Raw genomic sequence first — 23,774 nt, 5'->3', positions numbered from 1 at the left:
CTTTATGATGGATTTTATTTTCCACAAAGTAGGGTGGTTATAATATCCAGAACAGTCAGGGATTGCTTTACAACACAAACACAAGAGTGTTGTACATTGATTTATAATATTCAGACCAGATCATCAGAGATTAATTGACAACACAAAGACAGGGGTATCATTTGTTTTTTCTCAATGGACAGAAAGGAATTTCATAAATTCACTCACAATTCCCAGAGTACAAGAGATTATATATTTTTTAAAAACTGTATATTTGTGGTGAATGTCTGCCAAGCTGCCTGTCTTCCCTCTGGCGAGCCTTGCTGTACTAACATTGGCTGTGCATTATCTCTACTGTTAAGGACACTCCCCTTGGGTATAACTGTGTATGCACCTATTGTCTTTCATTATTGTACCATGAGTTTCTGCTAATAAAAGCCATGATTATTGTTTGACCACATCGTCTTTGTGTACTTCATCAACTGGCACTTCATTATTGTTTTACTATGCACTTTATCAGGGATTGCTTCACAATGCACATCAAGGAGTAAGGGAATTGATTCTCAATATAAAGGAAAGAGTCTAAGGGATTGGTTCACATTGCAAAGGCAGAAATGTTTGGAATTGACTCACATTTCACAGAAAGGTTATCAGAGATTGGTTTACAATACACAGTGAGGAGTGTATAGGATTGGTTCATAAAGCAACAAGAGAAAAAGAGGTAAACAATAAAGGAGGAGAAAAGCTATTGAATATAAAATTGAGAAAAATTCTGAAGATACCTTTAACGGCTGTAGAATGCAACTGGAATCTCACGATTTGGCACCATGATCCCAGAATTCAATGGTTCCACAGCATCTTCGTCAGTTGCCACTATTTTGTACCTTTGTAGCAACTGTAGTGAAAAATATTCCAGATTTGAAAATGCCACAGCCACGCTGAATTGTTGCATTCAAAATATGGCAAAATGCTAAACAAACACAACATACCCAGCAGAGAGCCAAGTGCAGCTGTAATTCTGCCACCCGTCGACCGATGCACATCCTCTTCCCAATACCGAATGGTATATGAGCAAAAGGATTGATTTTATACTTATCCTGCAGCCAGCGCTCAGGCTTAAAACTCATTCCTTCTTCAAAATACTCTTCATTCCATCCCAAGGCATGATAGCTTATCATTAAATTTGTCTGTAAGGAAAGGAAAAGGCACTTTTTTTCTTGTAATTGAAATAATTCTGAACAGCATTTGGACGCAATTCCATGACGTGAAGTAAATGATGGCAGTTCATCCATCATCAATAGTACTGAATCATTACTCCCCTGAAATGTGATTCAGCAGGGTGTACAAAATGGAAAACATGTTGCCCACATGTCCCCACTGCCGGCCTCTGCAATGTTTTGTTGTGGGATGAGGAGCATGAACACAAGAGTGAAAAAGTGAAGAACGCAAGGACACATGGAAAAGTTGAGCAGAAGTAAACAGTTTAGTCCTCTGGGCCTGATCTGTGTTTCAGTTCGGTTAATCATTTATCTCATATTTCTGCCCACTCTGCAAACTATTTGTGTCAAGAAACGTACCCATCTTCTTCTTGAGTTTATTGGGCATCTTGACCTCCACAACCCTCTCTATCAGCCCATTCCCCAAGTTCAATGCCCTGAATAAAAAAATTCTCCCCGTCTCAGTACAACATATCTATGTGAGACTGTAAACTCGCTATAGACCCTCCAGCCAGGGGAAACATGTAGTTACTCTGGCGACATGAGAATTTTCAATTGGATTCCCCACAGACCTCATTTTTCTAAGCTCGAGCAAATACAAACCTCTCCTTATGTAGCGGATGCACCGTCCCAGGAATCAAAATGTTTGCTGTATACCCTCAAAGTCAAATTTCATTTAGATAAAATGAGCAAAACTCCATGCACAATAATCCAAGTATTATTTTACCTAGATCCTGTTTTAACTGCAGCAAGGTATCTTTGCTTCTGTTCATGATGAGGTTAAAAAGCTATTTATTTTCTTAACCTCTTGCTGAATCTGAGCTTTTGCTTCACTGATCATTGTACAAGGACACCAGGCCTCTTCATTAAATTTAATCTTTCAAATAGATACTTTTTAAAGATATTTACAAATTAGATATTTTGTTCAGTCTAAGTTTTCGGATTTTACGCAAATTTCCAACACTAATATTCTTGATCTTTTTTTTAATTTACAGGTTTATTTTCATGATGGATTAACATCATGTATTTATAATAATTCAGTTCCCAAGACCAAGAGCGATTGAGAAGGAGAATTGAACATAACATTTTCAGATGTAGATTGGTTCTCTACTCTCAGCTTGATTAATAATTCCTCATTTTTTACAAGGCACTGCTTATTACAATTTTAGGTGGTGCACAGAACTCGTATCTCCAAACTTAAATTATCTAATTTTTATGCAGATATTGATCCATTATGTGAGTAATGTAAAATTTTTGAAGCTTCTCTGATCCATATATTTTGGCAGGCTCAAATTTAGAGAAATTCTGGAAAGACATTTTCCAAACTTTATCAACGATTCTTTAGATTAATTTGGAACCTTGCCTGTTATTTGCTTTGTTTGATTTTTCTCGTGATTCAGATAAACTTACAGCAGCATCTCAGGAAAAAAGTTTTAGTTTTTAAAATCACATTGATAGCCAGACAAGCAGTTTTACAGAAATGGAAAGATGAATCCTCCCTTACTCATACACAGTGGTTATATGGCGTAATGTCCTATTTCAGTTTAAAGAAAATTAGATCTATTAAAGATAGAAAAATTTATAAAAATGTGGGGGCCCATTCTTAGGATTTTTTTTTATATAATTGGAAGAATTAACAATTATTGTATGTTTGGTTCATTGCCTGTTCTCCAGGGGTTGTCAGTGGTTCCACATTATTAATTTTTAATTAATTTATAAACTAACCTTGATTAGAGGGAGGGGATAGATGAGTTTTAATTTTTCATTTTTTTTTCTTTTTTTCTTTATACGTTATTTCAACAAATGGGTTTAATATGGTCGTATGGATCATTTCAATTCAATGTTTTTGAAGTATAAGCGATTATTGATGTAGTTTTATCTACTTTTTTCAGGTTTTTATGCCTTCTTGAATACAAATGAATTATTATGTAATTGTCAATTTTGTATTTATGCTTATATGTTAAACTCAATAAAAGTATTTTAAGAAAGAAAGAAAAATTGTCACTTGCCCATTTCCTTTGGAGTTATGAAACCGTGCACAGAGTAAGTCAATTAGGTACGATTAAAACAGTGGTTTTCAAACTTTTTCTTTCCACTCATAAACCACCTTAAGCAATCCCTTACTAATCACAGAACACCGATGGCATAGGGAATACTTAAATTGGAATGTGAGTTTAGGGGGGAAGTTTGAAAACCTCTGATATAAATACACCATATCTCCTTGTTCTCTCTCATTCATTCAACCAGTTATATCCTCAAAAAAAAAATTAGGGTTTGGAGGAGTCACGTGATGGAGTAGTGGCCGGACGGTGAACTCCAGCCCTCTCCAGAAAAGTCGGGAAAAACAAGAGAAAACACAAAGGTACAGAAATAAAAGTTACAGAAAAGTGAGTATAAAGGTGGAAAGAAGATGGCGACAAAAAAAGAAAAGTCGAAAGCAACGGTAAGAAGAGAGGAAGAGAAGACAAAGGAGGAAAAAGGTGAAGGCCTTACCTGTCCGAAGAGGCCCGCTGCGGAGAGAGAAACCCGCTCCCTCAGGTCGGTAAATAATGGACTACAAAAATGGCTCGCAGAGCCGAGCAAAAGTGCGCAACCGTGCATGCGCGAAACTTCGCGCATGCGCGATGCGAATGAAATAAAACACACCGACGGGAGGGGGGACCAGCTGGGGAGTCGATCTCCACAGCCGGCAACGACAGCTGCAGAACACCTGCAGCAAGAAGAGACCACAGAAGACAATAGAAACAAGAAAGAAGAGGAGGAAAGGGCAACAAAGAAACAACAGATGGTCAACCCAGAGGAAGAGTATGGTGAAATAGAAGAAGAAAAGAAAGGCAAGGTAAAGGATATACTTGCTCTTATTAAAGGATACATGGAGTCATTTAAAGAATGGCAAACACAGGAATTTAAGGATTTAAGAAAAAGAATAAACAACACAGAAGAGAAAATAATTAAAATGGAGATGACCTTAACAGAAATGGGAAAAAAAATGGACAAGATGGAAGAGCGGGCAGTAGCAGCAGAAATGGAGGTAGAAGACTTAAAAAAGAAATTGGAGAAATCTAATAAAAAAACTAAAGAGACACAAGAACTACTAGCTCAAAAAATAGATACAATGGAAAACCATAACAGAAGAAATAACATAAAGATAGTGGGCCTTAAGGAAGATGAAGAAGGCAAGAATATGAGGGAGTTTATAAAAGAGTGGATCCCTAAGACCCTAGGATGTCCAGAACTACAGCATGAAATGGAAATAGAAAGGGCACATAGAGTATTGGCCTCTAAACCACAACCACAACAAAAACCAAGATCTATTGTAGTAAAATTCCTAAGATATACTACAAGAGAAAAGGTACTGGAGAAGACAATGGAAAAAGTAAGAGAGGGCAACAAACCACTGGAGTATAAAGGGCAAAAAATCTTCATTTATCCAGATATAAGTTTTGAACTCCTAAAGAAGAGAAAAGAGTTCAATACAGCAAAGGCGATTTTATGGAAGAAAGGGTATAAATTTATACTAAAGCATCCAGCGGTATTGAAAATATTTATTCCAGGACAACAAAACAGACTATTCTCGGATCCAGAAGAAGCACGAAAATTTGCAGAACAATTACAAAATTAGACTGAGGGAGGAAGACGGGTAATGAGAGTTAAAATGATCACGACTGATATGTATGTGGGTAAAGACAAAAATAGACTGAGGGATGAAGACGGGTAATGAGAGTAAAAATGATCACGATTGATATGTATGCAGGTAAAGAGGTATAAGAGTGAATAGAGACAATGAGCATACATGAATGTATCTGTACTTAGAGGAAAATATAGATAGTATAGACAAGAATTAATAAGGGAAGGTAATGGAATAGAGAGAATAAGGAGGGAATTAAAAGAGGGACCTGTGTGACATATGAAAAGTGAAATCTTTTCTGGGGGAGGCGGGGTGGGGGGAAATAGCGGTCACTGCAAAATCAGTTGACGCTTGCGAGTGGATTCGCAAATCCAAATGGAGAGGGGAGATGTGGTTGTCCGACAAGGGATAAAGGACAACTCAGGAGGTGAAGGGGAGATTGGGGATAAATAAGATAGAAATAGGAGAATAAGGAAAATGTTAGATGTTGTAGGAATGTTGTCTTATAAAGAGTTGAAAATAAGAAAACAGAAATGGAAAAGGAGGAAAGGTAATGATGGAAAAACGGAAAGAGAAGATAAACAAAATATAAAAGGGCTACGCTGAACTATATGTCTTTAAATATTAATGGAATACATAACCAAATTAAAAGGAAGAAACTACCAAATTTAAATGAATAAATGGTATTCCATTAGAAAAAATAACATATTGGTTAAGAAATAATATTGAAATATTCGAACAAGTATAGGAGCCTTACATTAAATACAATAGCGAAAACCTACCGGGGACAAACATTACCTAAGTTGATGGAAGGAGAAGGAAAGAAAAGAATGGACTCAGTAGAATTTCTGGTGTAATTTTGTTGAATGACAACATTGTCTGACTGGCTTAATGCAACCTAGATTGTATACCTAAAATGGATGAGAGGGGGGGGTGGGGGGGTGGTTTGGGAGGAAAGGGGGGGGGAGAAAAAGTCACTGTATATGTGTGAAAAGAAATAGCCAATGTGATTTATGGTGTGAAAAATTAAAAAATTTAAAAAAAAAAAAAAATTAAAAAAAAAAAATTAGGGTTTGTCAAAGATGAATTTCCTTTCGCAAATCCATATTGATTTCCTTAATCCCATTCACTTTTGCTAGATGTCTTGTTATCTCATCCTTTGTAAAATAATCCAACATCATCCCTCCACTGTTAGGCTTTAATAAATCAGCAGTTTCTTGAATTTTCTCTTGACCTTTAATTAAATAGAGGGGTTAAATTTGTCCTACTTCAATATGAAGAAACTATTCTGTGTGATAATCAATAGTTTCCATGACTACACCCTTCAGAACCTGAGGATGCAATAATCAGGTCTTGGGAATTCATCAGTTTTCAAACCCATCAAGTTCTCCATCACTGTTTTCTTACTCATTTTCCTCAGTTCATGCTCACCTCCAACCTTCATTAGATTCTTCATTCCCTGACATTTCTGGCTGATTGCTTGTGTTTCTTTTTCTTACGACAGATTAAAGTATTTGCTTAATCAGTCTGTCATTGCTCTATCCTCCATATGAATGCTATCAACAGGGCCTGCACTGGGCCTCACTAATTTTCCTTTACACATTCATGCAACCCTTTATCATCTACCTTGATGTTTCTTGTGTTTACACTCGTGCACGATCTTCATCGACATCTTTGTCCACCTTTGCTGAAAATTAAACTGATCCCAATCCATAATACTGCAATTTCCTCGGCCAATCTTATTTGACCCCCATTTGGATTTAATTTCTCAGCTTTGGCTGCTCCTACTTCGGTATTTTTACACCTGGGCAGGAATGTGCAACTGTTGTGTTCCTACATCCAACTATTAAATGTTAACCATTTCCTATCCCACACAGCAAGGTTATTAACTAACCTTTCTCATAGTTCAGAACCTCAAATGGAATAGCTTGTCCTTTAATTGTCTGGTCAATGTATTGATGCAAAAATTCATCCCACTCATACTTGAGTAATTCTTCTGCCATCTATTTCAGATTTGGTTTGACAGTCTACGTGTAGATCAAAGCCTTGAAAATGGCACCAATGACCTGTTGGGGTGGGCAGGTCCAGAAATTGGGGGCCTATAATCAGATTCTGCCTTTTATCACTTACCATACTATAAACACCCCTTAAAAATATTGAACAATATTGATTTTGTATTGGGACACATTCAAGGCCAACCAAATAATTGGTATATTCTCAGATTTCTCTACCATTTTTCTGGATACTTACACCCTTAGGCAGCAAGTAGTCACCAAGGACTATGTCTTTATCCAAGGTCCGACTTGTGAAGGGCACAGAAGGAGTAATTCTAAACAGATATTTAGTGTAAGTTATCATTTTATTGAGAAGTTTAATTACATCAGTATATTTACCAAGATTGCTAAATTCTCAAAATTAAAAATGGTTACTTTTTAATTCACCCAATAAATTAATTTGAATTAAAAATTAAAGTGACAAAGGTCAAAATACACATTTAGTGGCTAACTAGAATAAAGATATTTTACTTCTTTAACAGTTCTGATAAAAATTGAATACAAATAATTATAACCCAAAGTTACAATGATATAAGCAAAATAATTTTCATTTCCTTCATTGCGAGACAGGATTTATAATTTAAATATATTACTTAAAATATTGCATGTGTTATACACGGAATCTGCCTGTTCTGCAATTCTGCATATTCTAAAATGGTAAACTATATTGAATCTTAAACGGGATTGATGAAAGAAGCTCTGTCCAGTTTCCCTTCCAGTAGCTAACAGAAGGATATTCTTCACTGGGACAGACGCAGCTCAAAAAAAAAACCATTGAAAATTTCAACAGGAAGCTCAAAGCAATTAAATGCAAAGATATTAAATCAAACACACCTCATGGACTCCTTCAGACAAGCCTTCAGATAGGGCATTTTTGTAATATCTTCTGCAGTTGGGGTCTGTTTGTTTGGCAACACACGCAACAATTCTTCATTAATCTTTTCTTGTACTTTGGTATTGCGAGAGAGATTGAAAATAGCCCACAACAAACTGTTGGCAGTCTGTAATATAGCAAAGCACAGTTGGCAAAGTGGTTAGGTTAGCGTAATGGTTAGTGCCACGGGGTTACAGTGCCAACGATCAGGGCCAGGGTTCGACTGCCACGCTATCTGTAAGGGATTTGTACATTCTCCCCGTATCTGCATGGGTTTTCCCGGGGGCTCCGGTTTCATCCCAAAACGTACTGGGGGTTGTAGGTTAATTGGATGTAATTGGGCTGCATGGGCTAGTTGGTCAAAATGGCGTGGCACTGTATTGTTTCTCTCTAAGAAAAAATAGAGTGCATTCTCCTACTTTTGCAGATTTTCATTCATTTGAATTTACCCAATTAATTGCTGCCAGTTTTTTCCAATTCCTTCACAAAATATAATAATGATTTAATGGATTGATAGAATTTGGGGGTATTCCACACACCTTTGAAAGCTATGGGAGCCATCTTGCAAACTAAACATTGCTAATTTTATTGTTGGCATAATATTGTTAAGCTTAATATTTGTTTATTGCTGCTTGCAAAAGCAAGTAACAGAGATGAAATCATTAATGTATTATTCTTTCTTGAAGGCAGTAACATTTAATTACCTCCAGTATCTGGTACAATTATGTATCAAAGGTCACACTACATGAAGCACTCAGTTCTTAAAGGTACATTACACATGTTCATACACATGTTGGAATCTATTTGAATTTAGTTTGATAAATTTGCTTTTCTTGTATTAGTCAAAATTTTCATAATGAAACTCCAAGACCTGGGACTCAACGTGAAATTGGATCCTTGATTTCCTCATCTCTAGACCTCAAACAGTGAGGATTACTAGGAACATACTCCACAATCTCCATCATAACTGGAGCACCACAGGGCTGTGTTCTTAGCCCACTACACTACTCACTTTACACCTACGACAGCGTGGCTTGGTATGGCAATAAAACTAACTACAAATTTGCTGAGAATACCACAGTAGTGGGTTGTATAAAAAGGAGCGATGAGTCAGCATTCAGGAGGGAGATGAAAAATTTGGCCAAATGGTACAATTTTGCATTCAATGTCACCAAAATTAAGATGCTGATCGTTGACTTCACGAAGGGAAAACCAGAGTTATATGATCAAGTGATCATTGAGGGATCAGAGGTGGAGAGAGTGAGCAAATTTAAGTCCTTGGGAGACACTATCTCAGCATCTTTTCTGGACCAAAGGCATCAAGAAAACACATCAGCACCTCTACTTCATCGTGAGTTTGCGGAGGTTTGGTAATGACACCAGAAACATTGGCAAATTTCTATAGATGTGTGGTGGAAAGTGTGCCGACCAACTGCATCATGGTCTGGGATAGGGCCACAATCTGCCCGAGCATAAAGCTGTGCAAAAGGTAGGGACACAGCCTCGGACATCACAGGCAAAACTGCTCCCAGCATCACAAGCATCTACAGGGAATGAGAAGGTGGTCATGTTGTGCTTTCTCATTCAAGGTTTCAGTCACACATGAATAGTCATCCTGACTCAGATTAACTATGCTGTTCCCTCCACACATCTTGCCAGAGATTGGCTAATTCTTACTTACCCTCTTAATGTAGCCCCATGGAGAATCTGTCAGATTTCCCGTAACACAATGTTATCAATATAATTAATACTGGCTCAGTTGGCATTGACAGTTCATTAGTTTTATTTGACCAAAGCCTGGCTATGAAAATGACCTTGCAAAGGCAACATCTTGGATGTCCAAAGAAAGAGACAATTTTCTAATAACTTTCAACTGTATGGTATTTGTCTCATTTTAAATAGTCAAGATAAGTTTATGTGTTTGAAACTCGGGATAAAATATAACATTATTGTTCTGACTCCAAAGTGTGAGAACTAGCATTGAGTCTAAATGATACTCAGTAACTGTAACTTTTTCTTCAATCATATGGACTTCAGTCAGCTTATTACCGTCTCTACTCCTCCAATCTGGAGCTCAGTGATGGTGGCGTACAGTTCTTTTCTCGATAGTTCACTGCCGTTATAGATGTCTGAGAGGAAGTCATTGGCAGGATAAGATGAGCCTCTGTTCAGTCTTCCATCAATATTGCATTTTGCTGAAAAATTTTGTACAGGGAAGGCATATATTAAAAAGATACCTTCAAGGTGATGCAAGCAAATATCTGAGTAGTACTCTTCCAGCATTAAAGGTGTTTCTGATTGATTTCAGACATGAATACATTTTTAACAAAACCATCAAATTTGACATGTAATTATCCTGAAGACCAACAATTGACATCACAGGAAAAGGCTAATCTGCCCATTGTACCATTGTAAAAGAGACTCTCCACCTCTGAGAGCCATGTTCTTAGCCCTGCAAGACACGAGACCTCAAGTACAAATCCAAGTACTGTTTAAGTGCACTTCAAAAAAAAAAGCAGATATTGAAAATCTGAAATAGAAACTAAAAATACTGGAAAGAAAAAGTTGGGCAGAAGCGTCTGAGGAATAAAAAACAGAATTGATGTTTCAAGTCAAAGGCCATTTGAACTGGGAAAGTGAGAAAACAATTTAGTTTCACTTGCACTAAGGGTGGGGTACAGATGGATAAGATCAGTGGATATCTCTTAAGGGTGGCACTGTTTACAGTTGATAGAGGAATCTAGAGAAATATAAAAAAATCAAAATAAAACATTAAAGCAAATCAAAGCTTTTTGTGAGAGTTGAAATCAAAAGCAAAGTGCTGGGAATGTCAAAGTGATCACACAGTGCATGGAAAGGAAGAAAAGTAATAACTTGGCCAATATAAGAGGTGTGTTACTTCACAGCAGAACTCCTCACTTTCTTTACAGATAAAGTAGCATTTTCCAATCTAGACCATGCATTTGGGGCTCACAATGTGGTCTTTATTTGGGAGAAATCAAACACAGACTGGATGACTGCCTTGTGGATTATCTTCATCCAATCCATAGAAGTAATCTCGAATTTCCTGTGGCCTCTAACTAGAATTCTCTAACTGACCCCAACTGTACAAACAAAATCCAAGGTAAGCTTGAAGACCAACACTTCATCTTCCAAGTGGGCATGTTGCAATCTCTGGAAATTAACACAGTTTCAGATTCTTTGCATCTTCTGTTTTATCAGATATTCTGCAATATTAACTGATAATATTTTTTTTTCCTCAACACATGCTACCTGATCTATAGACCAGTTCCACTATTGAGCTTTTGGTTTCAACTCTCAACAACAGCTCTGTCCTGAATTTATGTGTGTGTGTGTGTGTGTGTGTGTGTGTGTGTGTGTGTGTGTGTGTGTGTGTGTGTGTGTGTGTGTGTGTGTGTGTGTGTGTGTGTGTGTGTGTGTGTGTGTGTGTATACATGTATAAAGTACATATGTATATACATATGTACATGCATATATACACACACATGTATAGTGTATGTATAGGTACATATTTAGTATATGCACATACATCTCTCTCTATATACATCTTTCCCTCACTCTCTCAACTATATTTCTCCATTAATAGTGAAATCATATTGGCAACAGTCCTCATCCTATCACAGTTATTCCCTTTGCTTTTTCCCCCAATCGATCCCACCCTCTGCAGAACTTAAAATTACCATAGTCTTTCTTCCTCAGGTCTCTTTTGACCTGAAATTTTCTATATCTGTTCCTCTTTCCACAGATGTTTGCTGGCCAGCTGAGTGCATCCAATGCTTTCTGTTCTATCACTTTTTAAAAATTGTTTGTCTTTCTCCCTCAACTGCTTTTTCAAGACAGACAATTTCCACTCTTTGGTGTGAAAATATATTTTCTGCATCTCTTCTTCAATGATAAAGAAAAACATGCTCTTCAGATTTTCCATGTCAAGGTCCCTCAAAATATTTTGCTCTGATGTCTCTCATTTTCAATTTATTCATTTGTCTGTGGAGAAAATAGTCTTTTCGAAGAGCACTTATTGATCTTTATTACCTACTGAGGTAAAAGAACTTAGATCAGTGGTTTTCAAACTTTTTCTTTCCACTTTCATACCAGCTTAAGTAATCCCTGTGCCATAGGCGCTCTGTGATTAGTAAGAGTATGTGAGTGGGAAAAAAGGTTGAGATCCACTGTTCTAGACACCATTGTTACTGAAATATTTGCTTGAGAAAAATTGTCATTGGCCCATTTCCTTTGGAGTCATGAAACCATGCACATAACGAGTCAATTAGGTACAATTAGAAGAGTGGTTTCAAACTTTTTCTTTTCATCCACATACCATCTTAAGCAATCCCTTACTAACCACAGAGCACCGATGGCATAGGGAATACTTAAGGTTGTATGAGTGAAAAAAAAGTTTGAAAACCACTGATTTAGATGATGTATCATCGTGTAGCTTAATTATTTTCATGAGATTTCAGATCATATATCAGAAAATAAATGATTGACTGAACATCATTTTAATATAAATGTTTTTTAATATCTCTGGGATCGGGTTCCTGGACGCTCTGCCATCAATATTTTAATATTCCCTTCAGTATTTAATGTTTTCTTCTCCCAACATAGTGGAAAAAGTTTTTTCATTCCTACTGGTCCTAGGTTTACAATCTGAGGTCTTCTTGAATAAAAACAATTTAGATATTTTGTTTGTTTCATTTATATTTTCAGCTGTTACAATCCTTCACCAAATATGTAATTTCAGATACATTAATATAATTTTATCATATAATCTGAACAGAATTTATACAAAAGCACCTGATCAGGAATGAGACCACAACCTGCTGTTTGCTTGGAAAGCAAAATAAATAGAATTAGAATGGTTAATATATACAGCGAGTCATGCTGAAAAATGTTTTATCTTCGCTAATCTGCTTCAGCTGTTTTCACTACTGAAACAGGAAAGTAGGTGTGTCAGTCAATAGTGCCTGAAATGAATAAGCTTTGTGCGTAACAAGAGCTGTATATCCCTGTCAGTTCAGTGACCCCAGCCAATACATCCTGTTAACCTTAGACTATTATAAACACTTGGCTCCAATGCCCTGTTCCAGGTCATTCAGTTTATTCGTGCAAATCTGATGACTGATTCGACTGCATGCAATTCAAGTGAAATTGCACTAGGTTCAGCATTCAAACACATGACCCAGGATACTTTTTTTTCTTTTTGAACTGAATATAATGCATGATATCCTAAGTACACCATAATGTAAAAACTATGGCGGTAAACCACAATGAACAATAGAGGTTGGCTGTATTGAGCAATAAGTGTGAAAGGAACTAGCCGAGTCCAGCAACATCTCAGTGCTAACTTCTCTACTTGAAACCCAAAAACCCGTGGTTCAACCACCCGCGCCCTTTCCCTTTAACCTCAGTGTCCTGCAGGGTGGAAGTGACGTGGGCTTCCGGTGCAAAGCTCATCCTACATCTTGAGACCCGCTAGATGCCGTCGGTTGCTTTCCTGTCCGCAACTGCTGGGCTGGTTCGTTCACTGTATAGCCGCAATGCTACAAACTTACTAAATTAGGCACCAACTATCTTAATACTATGATAATGTGATATTTTGTGTACATTGAAGATTATTTTCAACATTTGATAGGATCATGGAAACTATTTGGTTCATTAAAAAGTCAGATGAAGCAGAACTTAAATCCAACGGATATAAATAGTTTATGCAAGAAAATGCACACAGAGGGAAAAGTGGAAGAGGGGTCTGCAATTATTGAGAAGCAGCCCAGCAACAATATTCTTTCGTATACCAAGAAAGTCGAGTTGAAGATATGAGGAATGTGGTTAGGTGATAGAGCTATAAATTTTTATACAGACCTTTCAGTTTTGGTCATCAAGTGAACATAAATTAGTAATGGGTGCTTGGGGCGGGGAAGCTGGTTTTGGGGAGTCAAACAAGCAAATATTTACATAATTTAAATGTTTAAAAATGTACCCCATGAACATGACAACAGTTTACTTGGAGAGCAAATCAAATGTACTTTGAGGGATGAATATTTCTTCCTGAACATATTGAAAGTATTTTTATCTTTATTGGCACACTTAAGCAGTTTTCAACTATTAAATAATTTTCTTTAATTGGTGATAATGTCTACAGAACTTTCTCTCAGAAATAGTGGAAAGAATTTAGTCACCCACATCCCTAAACTGGAAATGATTGACAAATGGAAGTGCCTGAGCAAATACCATATTGAGCATGACTTGACCTGAAAATGGCATGACTGTCAGTCACATATTGCTGAGAAAATTAGTGTTGTGGAATCATTATTTTGCTTAACTACATCCATAGTAAATTACAATAAAGTTATTGTTTAGCTTCTGGAAATTGAATTACAATAAAACCCCTAGATCTGGCACCTATGTAAATGCTGCATAATTAAATTTTCCAGTTGCTTGAGATTGTGTGTTGCATGGATTGGTGAACCAACTGCTGAGGGACGCCAATTTTAAACTTTTTGCTTTTATCTATTTATTTTCTGCATTTTTTTTGCCAGTTGCTTGAGGCTGTCAGTTACTTAAATTCTGTATAACAGGGATTTTACTGTATAATCCAATCATGTCTAATGGTATTAGAGTCTGCTTCTATTCTGAAAATTGATTCATAATAGCACCAAATGGGGCCATTCAGTTCACCGGTTCTTTGTGCACTGATGAACCATTTCATTCTCTTGCTCGATCCAACTTGCCCTGCACATTAATTTCCTTCAACTGCTGATCCTATTTCCATTTGGAATCAATGATGGAATCCTTACCACCAATGCAGCAGGTCATCTGCTCTGGGTCATTACCACACTGGGTTTAAAAAAAAGACTTCCTTATATTCCATCTCCTATTTCTTGCCAAAACCATAAATCTGCCTCCCCTTACATCATCAGATGATGGAAGCAAACTTTCTCAATCAAATTGAAACCTGCCATAATCTTGTAAATAAATTTACAAGTAAAATAAATTTGGGAATCCGAATGCAATTCCTTGCAGTTATAAATTTGTATAACTATGACCTTTTAATCTAACCTCAGGAAAAGTTCCCCGAAATGGAATTTCTGACTGACTGAGGACCATTTCCTAGAGAATGGTGATTTGTGGGAATCTTCTTCTTCTTTCTTCTTTGGCTTGGCTTCACGGACGAAGATTTATGGAGGGGTAATGTCCACGTCTGCTGCAGGCTCGTTGGTGACTGACAAGTCCGATGCGGGACAGGCAGGCATGGCTGCAGCGGTTGCAAGGGAAAATTGGTTGGTTGGGGTTGAATGTTGGGTTGATTTGTGGGAATAGCACACCCAAAACAAGCAAATCTGCCCACTGGACACTCCCCTCAATCATGGCATTCGGGCAAAAATGATTTTGAAGTCTAATTTAGGGGACTTTCAAACAATCTTTTTGTATTAAAATAACTTATTTATGCAATTCCCATATCCCCTCAAGACAGTACATGTAATGGGGAGAAATCACCGCACTTGAGCTATTTCTCTCAAGTAACAAATATTTTGAGAAAAAGTTCAGCTGTACAACAAATGCTGAACTATCACTTAACAAAAAATACTATCTGGGAACTGGTTTGTTAAATGAGAAACTAAGGAACTAGTTACCATTGCTGACAGCATGTTGAATGTGGAAATGATCCTCTCACCTTTCCTAAAGTCACCAACTAATACACTGAGACACACTTTCTAAAACTGTCTGTAGGTCAGGCTCATGGAAATGCAGGATGAAGGCTTTTCATTGCAACTGTGTTAAGATTTGAACTAAATTTGAGAGGTAAAGCACCTCAGTAATCTTTTATTTCATATATTTCACTGATAAATGAAAGCCAACACCTCCATACCATTTCTTCAAAATTTTACACATATGTAATAGTGCAAAGATATTTCAGTTGAGGAATGAAGTATGTTTAAGTTCTGGGATTTAAAACTTAGTTTTTCAGAATATTTGAGGGAACACAGTATCATTTTTGAAAAATGTATCTTAAGTATTTTTGTGATGTACATACCTGTTTTGAATATTTTATCCCAAGCTACAGTGTGGTCCTTCCAAATCTTCGTATTAAAGCTCTTATGAAGTGCTACTGGAGTCACCATCATTTTACCAAGTGTGTCCATCATCTTGCATATGTAAAGATGAAAGGGAAAGCAAAATTACATCCAATGAATAATTTGACTTCGCTTCATTGTGTATTCTTTGCACATCTTTTCAGGGTATGGGTGACATTGGCAGTGCCAGCTTTTATTGCCAACCTCTGGTCTGAAGATCTTCATAGTGAGCCACCAACTTGAATCATTGCAGTCTTTTGGCAAAGGTACTTTCACAATGGTATTAAGTAAGAGGTTTCAGAATTTAGGCTTTGCAAAGATGAAGGAAATGCAATATATTTCCAGGTTAGATTGGAGTAAAAATTGGAGGGGGACATGTGAGTGATGATGCTATTACATAAAGAAGCCCTGGACCTTAGTGGGATTAGGCAGATGTTGTCAGTACTCCCTGGGCAAATAACTGCAATGTATTTTATGGATGATATACACTGTAACAAAGTATTGGAAAGGAGTGAATTGAATGTAGTGGATGGGATACCAGTCAAATGATCTGGACTTCTTGGATAGTATCAAGTTTCTTTAATATTCTTGAAGTTGTATCTATCTCACAAATAAAGAATATCCCATCACATTCCTGACTTTTCCTTGTCGATGATGGAACGTTTTGAAACTATTAGAGGCAGGTCATTCATCAGAAGCTTCACAGCCCATGAGCTTCTCCTGTAGCCACAGCTTTTACACAGTTGGTCCAAATAAATTTCTGGTTAAAGTAGACCCCAGGGATGTTGATGGGGAATGATTTGGCAATGGTTAGGTAGACCATGCCTTGTTGGATATGGTTATTCACAAGGACTTGTGTGGCACAAAGATTATGCTGCTCATGGGAGTACACCTACATTTTATCTACATCTGCCATAATATTGGAGATCAATTGATCCATTTGTGAAGTGTTGTTAATGGAATCTGACTGTGAAATGAAATCCTCCTCCCAATGGCATGTTTTCACATTGATCATCATTCAGTCTTACCTGAACTCCTATATGCTGCACCATTTATGTCTGCCTTAAAAAAAAGTCTTATTTTGGAATACATTTCTTTGGCACATATGAGTTATTCTGGCAAAATGCAAACTGGGGATCAGTCAGCAGTTAATAGAGAAGTGTTATCAATAAAAGATCTTCCTTCACTTTAATGATGATCGAGAGTAAACTGGGTAGTATTCAGCTGGATTGGACTTGTCTCTCAGTTTGCGGACAACTCCTAGAACTGCCTCCACATCATTATTGTGTCCAGTGCCTTTACAACATGTACAACTGTGGTCAAAAAGGTGGTTCAAGGACAATTAGGAATGTTGTGTTATATTCTCTGTTTTAAATGATTCGTTTGTATGTCTAAAATTCATTATTTTTATCAAAATACATGAATAATTAAATGGAAATGCATACATTCCTTTTGAATAAGAATATTTTGTGTCACAAAGATTTGGTCACTCAATATACAACCACTTTTAAAGTCCAGTATGAATTTCAATTGCATTGTTACATGTAACAAATCTGATTAAAACTGAGTATGCAAGAAATATACAAAGTATCTATCAGCAACTATGAAGAGAAAAAAAATTACTGGTTCAAGAGCAAACTTAAATTTAAAATTTTAAAAAGAGCAGACCTTCCAAAAATATTTGCCACACAGGTATATCACAATACGTCTCCTCTCATTTAATTATGCATTATGTAAATTCACCCTCACAGAATTCACAAATCTCTACCAAAATGTTGAGATGTAGAATAAAATTCGCTCATTGATGCAAAAAAAATGTAGATAAATAAACACTAAATTCACACTCCTTGAGGCATGCACAGATGACATTGTTTCATGTTACAGAAAATAGTGAGCCCAACCAATTTCTAGGAACTCAAGCCCTTTTAACCCACTCCCCCTGCAATGCAGGAGTGCCATATGAAGTTTGGAATTGCAATTTATATTAGTAATGTGATTATTTTAGAAATAAATCTATTGTTATTTTTATTATAACCTGTCCATCAAGAATAAAAATTTTACTATATTGCACTTACAATTTTAACTGCCTCAATAAAGTTCAAAGAATCTTCTCCCACTTTTGGATCCAGAAGACCAAATCGTTCATCATACAACACCAAGCAAATTGCTACAATTAGAATAATGTTGATCAGTGCATAATACAATTCTCAAATGCATCACCAAATACATAATCAATTAAGTTACACAGTGGTTTTACAATTATTCAACAAAGACGAACAATATTTGCAAAGGTTACATAGTTTCCAACTGATGGAATTCAGATGCTGCATAATAACCATGAACAAAAATTTAATAGTATATAGTTGTTTATTTTAAATAGGGAATGGAGAACCCAATGGGTACTCTTGAGTTTGAATGGCAGGACAATATATTTTTGGACAATTTGTGGCAGATACCCTTCATGATAAAAGTAAATGCTTTTAATATGCCCTGAAGCATATCTGAAGTAGAGATTAGCAGTCTAAATGCAAACCACAAACTCTCACTTGCAGCCAGGAATAAAGGTTTGAATGATGCAATTAATACTAAGATCGCTGAAAACACACAGTAGGTCAGGCCTACTGTGGGGAGAGCAAAATGAATGTTTCAGTTGGATGCCCTTTCCACAGAACAGCCACCTGACTTGGTGAGTATTTCCAGCATTTTCCCTTCTTGCTTCACACTTCCACCATCTACAATATTTTGCTGTTGAAATCTGTGATATTTTTGATATTCTCCTGACACACCTAAAAACACATTGTGTGCCAGCAATAGGGTTATCATTAGTAATGAATAAATGGTGTGACAGGGCTCTTCACTGGAACTCATTGACATAATTTGCAATCAGAATTATAATGATTAGAGAATATTTTCCATGTATGAAATGTGTTCTTTATTCGTTTATTCCAATATTATTTTCTGAACTTTATTATTTAAACCCAGAACTGGTAATAATAAGTTACATCTTGTCAATGGCTTTGTTGATGAAACATTTTCCATGAACTTACTTTCAAAGGACCATTTGTTCAGTTCCTGGTATAAATGATCAACCCTGCCCGTCTCGCCGCGAAGCATCTCTAATCTTCCAATAAAGTCCTTCAAAACCTGGGAATTGTTCAGAGAAGCGAAGTGAACCAACGGAATGTAACGGGCAGTTGCCGGATTGGAGCGCCTCGGGTGAACAGTGCTGGAGCTCTGGCTGTCTGCTCTTCCCCCAGCTTTGGGCTGTCGCCTTCGGGGCGCACACGCAACGCCCTTGTGTTTGGGGCAGCCTGGCAAGGGTGAACGAGGGCGCGCCTTGGATTTATTTCCTTTTCTACAGCGTTGGTAGGAAAGGAGCCGTTTCCCGACCGTTTCACAGTTGTCCAACTAGCAAGCTGTCGTGCGGTGACCAGTTCCAGCCCCTCGCACGTCCCCCCTCCCATATTTTGTCCGAGAAGATGGGCGAGCCTTGCCCATCCGGATTGAATCAGGTGCCGGCCTCAAGGCGTGGAGGCGCTTGCTCTCCCGAAATCAGAATCAACAGCAAGTTCTCTGGGTGCACAACGCTCCCCCCAGTCACGGTTCCTCTGTGTTAATAGTTTAAGCTCCGGCTGCAACCGCAGAACGTGCTCTCCCCGTGTCTGCCTGCCGCGCTGTATTGCAGGACCGCGTCAGCTGGACAGTTCTCGGAGTTGCTTCGCTCGACCTGGCGCCACGATCGCCAGTGGTGGGTAAGAAGTGGGCGCCAGTGGCGGGTAAGAAGTGGGCGCCAGTGGCGGGTAAGAAGTGGGCGCCAGTGGCGGGTAAGAAGTGGGCGCCAGTGGCGGGTAAGAAGTGGGCGCCAGTGGCGGGTAAGAAGTGGGCGCCAGTGGCGGGTAAGAAGTGGGCGCCAGTGGCGGGTAAGAAGTGGGCGCCAGTGGCGGGTAAGAAGTGGGCGCCAGTGGCGGGTAAGAAGTGGGCGCCAGTGGCGGGTAAGAAGTGGGCGCCAGTGGCGGGTAAGAAGTGGGCGCCAGTGGCGGGTAAGAAGTGGGCGCCAGTGGCGGGTAAGAAGTGGGCGCCAGTGGCGGGTAAGAAGTGGGGACCAGAGTGCGCGCCCACAATAAAGCGTGTTTACCCCATTGATTTTTCCGTCCAGTTTTGCTACTTCTGTTGGCTTCATCAACTTTTTTTGAAAAATTCTTCTTACCCGTTGCCAGTCCTCTCCTTCCCTAGAGTGAAAATAGCGAAAAATCGGAGGAGAAATTGAGTCAATTTACCGAATTGGCATTTCACATTTACCGCATCAGTTGCCTCGCCTTGCGCTGGAAATAAAGCATTTATTAACTGGCGAATTTAATCTGATGGGTATCAGTCTGAAAATCTGAATCTCAATCTAGTTCTCCGCGAGATGAGCCGCACAACACATGATCACATCCCAGTAAACGCCGTCCAGTTGCTAATTCAATTCATTATCCACAAGTCATGATTAAATCAATTCTAAAAGCCAATGACTGGTGTTTTAACACCCCCCCCCCCCGCCAAAATAAAATTACTTGTTTATTTGGGTGCGGGTTATTCTTTTCTCCCAAGGAATAGTTTGGTGTTTAAAAGCTACACAAGTTGGAACCTTGAGCAAACAATGAGGATCTCAAGCGGGACAGGTAGCGTCCATGGGTCAAAATGGTCAGGCGAGGATGGGGGGGGGGGGGGGGGTCATTCCAAAGGAGGACACATACACACATACAGTGCGTTTACATGTTTTTGCAATAACATTTAAATCTTATATATATTTTTTTAAGTGCATCGAGATATAGACGGAGGTCCTGTTTTGGAATGGCCACCCACTTGCCCGAGACTAGCCCCGACCCCAAACAGTCACTTGACCATTCCACCTGCCCGCTGAATCCCTCCAACGCGTTTTCTTTGCTTGCTCAATCGTTGAATCGTCGCTGAGAGCGACTTGCCCCCTTCCTACTCACAGTAGGAGCAGTCCATACGCCTCATTTCGGAAGTCTCTGTAAGCTTTCCATGGTTTGACCTCAATTCGTTGGGGGTAGTTGCTTTCTTTGCGGAAAAGAGCTTCCAGGAGGCACGGGGCCCCAATGTAGACGGATTCAAACGGACCCAATTTCATCTTAAAAATCTTCCCAAACTTCCTGTGAAACTCCACCTGTGAATGAAAACTCGCGTTTAGTGACGGTCGGGAAAAGCGCGGGGGCAACTTTCTATTTACTTCGAAGAGCGTTTTGGTGTTGATCTGGGTCGCAGTGTTAATGGTTCATTCGCTCACTGTCAGCTCGAGAATCGATCGGGCGGCATCACTACATTTACCAGGGTGATGTGATGCTTTGGGAGTCCTCCTTTCCTTGCGATCTCCGGCAGGCTCCCCAGCACCGGCCACCCGCTGGGACCCGGGATGAAGCTGTGCTCACACGGTGCGAGGGCTTTTTTAACGCAAGTGGAAATCGGAATGGCATTCCGCAAAGAGCCCCCCATTCTTAAAAGTTGCAGAAGCAAATGCCCATTTTTAATTTGAGATAGCATTTTAAACTTCCAGTTGTTGGCATCAACCATAAATTAGCGCTCTTGACAGTCACTTTGGAATGGTATTTTTCCCACCGAATATATAGATGCAAGAGCTGGTACCTTTGGCCAATCAAATCCGGCACTTTGTTGGTGTGGTTGACGAGCCTCCTACTAAAAAACAAACACGTGAGGAGCCTGGCAGATTCTGGGAATGAACTCGAACACACTCTGAGCTCTCCAAGTTGGCTCTCACCTGACAGAGCGCTTGGGGCTGCAGCTTCAGGACATTGCCGTTTGGAATCGATTCGAGTGTTTAAAAAAAAAAAGATTGGCAATAGAAACGTCGATTGCGATTAATGTATTTAATTTATAAAGCCCATGCAATTTAATTTTAAAACATTTCGTATAAATTGGATCCATTGTAACTACAAATCTAATTGTGTAGAGATCCCCCAAAAGCAGGTCCTCAGAAAGCATCCGACTCCAAGAACCGAGCCGAAGACCGATACTGAACAGGAATTGTGGGGGGGTTACACCTTGATGGAACTAAGGGTTAAGTAATCATGGAAAATATGCCTATGTACTATTCATTATGTATTCATTAACCCATTACTATGTAGCAATTTACCATGTACTTCAATTATACTGGTTAGGGAGGAGTCACGTGATGGAGAGTGGCCGGTAGGAGACCAGCCCTCTCCAGAAAAGAAGGATAAAAGTAAAAAAGCAAAGCTACAGACACACAAACCACAACAAATAAAAAAAAACAAAGGTGTGGAGGAAATGGCACCAAAGAAAGAAAAGCCAAAAACAACAGGAAGAAAAGAAGAAGGAAAGACGTCAGAAGAGAAAGGTGAAGGCCTTACCTGTACAAAGAAGCAGGGACCGGCCGTGGAAAGAGGAGCCCACTCCGAGGTCAGTGGAAACCCCGAAGGGTCACGACCCACCGAACGCAGGACTACAAGGAGCCAAACAGAGGTGCGCAACCGCACAAAGACTACACCGACGGGAGGGGGGACCAGCTGTGGAGTGGAACTCCACAGCTTGAACAGCTGAGAAAGACCCGACAGCAGGGCTCCCAGTGGGAAGATATATAAAATAATGGGAATGGGAGGGAGGAGAATGAAAAAAGGAAATCAGAGACACAGCAGATGACCAGCCCAGAGGAAGAGGACCAACATCAAGACACCATAAAAAAAACCCCAGCAAACTGAGATAAACAGCCCAACAAGAAAGTCGGAGGAGACACAGATACAAGGAAGAGGACACAGGTCCTGGAGTGGACACAAGGGAAGAGGAGGGAGAATGCAGAGAAATAGAAGATAAAGGGAATGGACTGTACATAGATAGGAATTTTTTTGAATATACGGAAGCAGTAAAAGAATGGCAGACACGAGAATTTAATGAAATAAAAAGAAGAATAAAAGGTACAGAAGAAAAAGTGAGTAGATTAGAGATGGTCATGACAGAAATAGGGAAAAGAGTAGACAAGGTGGAAGAACGAGAAACAGCCATAGAAATGGAAGTGGACGACTTAAAAAGGAAATTGGAAGAATCTGATAAAAAAGTTAAAGAAACACAGGAGCTGTTAGCTCAGAAGATGGATATAATGGAAAACTATAATAGGAGAAACAATATAAAGATAGTGGGCCTTAAAGGAAGATGAAGAAGGCAAAGATATGAAAGAATTTATAAAAGAATGGATCCCCAGGGTCCTAGGAATGCCAGAAATACAGGAAGGGAAATAGAAAAGGCACACAGAACATTAGCCCCGAAACCACAGTCACAACAAAAACCAAGATCCATTTTAGTAAAATTCCTGAGATATATCACAAGAGAAAATATATTGGAGAAGGCAATGAAAAAAATGAGAGAAGATAAAAAGCCACTGGAATACAAAGGTCAAAAAAATTTCTACCCAGACATAAGTTTTGAGCTCCAGAAGAAGAGGAACGAGTTTAACGCAGCAAAATCGATCCTATGGAAGAAAGGCTATAAATTTATGTTAAGATATCCAGCGGCGCTTAAAATAGTTATCCCGGGGCAACAAAGCAGACTGTTCTCGGATCCAGAGAAAGCACGAAAATTTGCAGAACTCCTGCAAAACAGACAGAGAGATGAAGAGATGTAACAAGAACAAGAATGACGGCAAACTTCATATAAAGAAGAAAAATAATGTATAAGTAAGAACTAAGAAGGAGAAGAAAGGAAGCAAGGGGGGTGGAATTAAGAGGGTGAGCTTTGTTATATGTGAAGATAAAAATCTTTTCTGGAGGGAGCTGGGTGGGAGAGAATAACAGTCACTGCGAAATCAGTAGACGCTTGCGAGCGGGTTCACAATCCAAATGGAGAGGGGAATTGTGGTTGCCCGGCAAGGGACAAGGGGCAACTCAGAGAGGGGGG

General features: G+C 38.8%; 1 protein-coding gene across 1 annotated transcript; it reads right to left on the bottom strand.

The window, feature by feature from the left end:
- Positions 1-763: 763 nt before the first annotated feature.
- Positions 764-21,341, bottom strand: cyp24a1 (cytochrome P450, family 24, subfamily A, polypeptide 1). Its single transcript, XM_069888041.1, has 11 exons — positions 21,177-21,341; positions 20,825-21,015; positions 19,981-20,074; positions 18,893-18,989; positions 17,921-18,012; positions 15,806-15,917; positions 9,802-9,947; positions 7,713-7,879; positions 7,075-7,153; positions 969-1,166; positions 764-874 (listed from the first exon to the last, which is right to left on the bottom strand). The coding sequence occupies exons 1-11, from the start codon at positions 21,339-21,341 to the stop codon at positions 764-766; spliced, it is 1,452 nt and encodes a 483-aa protein (XP_069744142.1).
- Between the last annotated feature and the right edge of the window lie 2,433 nt (positions 21,342-23,774).

Source organism: Narcine bancroftii, chromosome 6 (assembly GCF_036971445.1).
Source record: "Narcine bancroftii isolate sNarBan1 chromosome 6, sNarBan1.hap1, whole genome shotgun sequence".
NCBI classification, from domain to species: Eukaryota; Metazoa; Chordata; class Chondrichthyes; order Torpediniformes; family Narcinidae; genus Narcine; species Narcine bancroftii.
This window is presented reverse-complemented; position numbering and strand designations above follow the sequence as displayed.

What these genes read in the sequence shown, in the direction of transcription:
- cyp24a1 (XM_069888041.1), bottom strand. Translation starts at nt 21,341, where the DNA reads ATGGGGGGCTCTTTGCGGAATGCCATTCCGATTTCCACTTGCGTTAAA. An exon ending in AGATTGGAGGAGTAGAGACG is followed by an intron (nt 7,880 to 9,801) that starts GTAATAAGCTGA and finishes GCTATATTACAG; the next exon opens with ACTGCCAACAGTTTGTTGTG. An exon ending in TGTCTGAAGGAGTCCATGAG is followed by an intron (nt 7,154 to 7,712) that starts GTGTGTTTGATT and finishes ATATCTGTTTAG; the next exon opens with AATTACTCCTTCTGTGCCCT.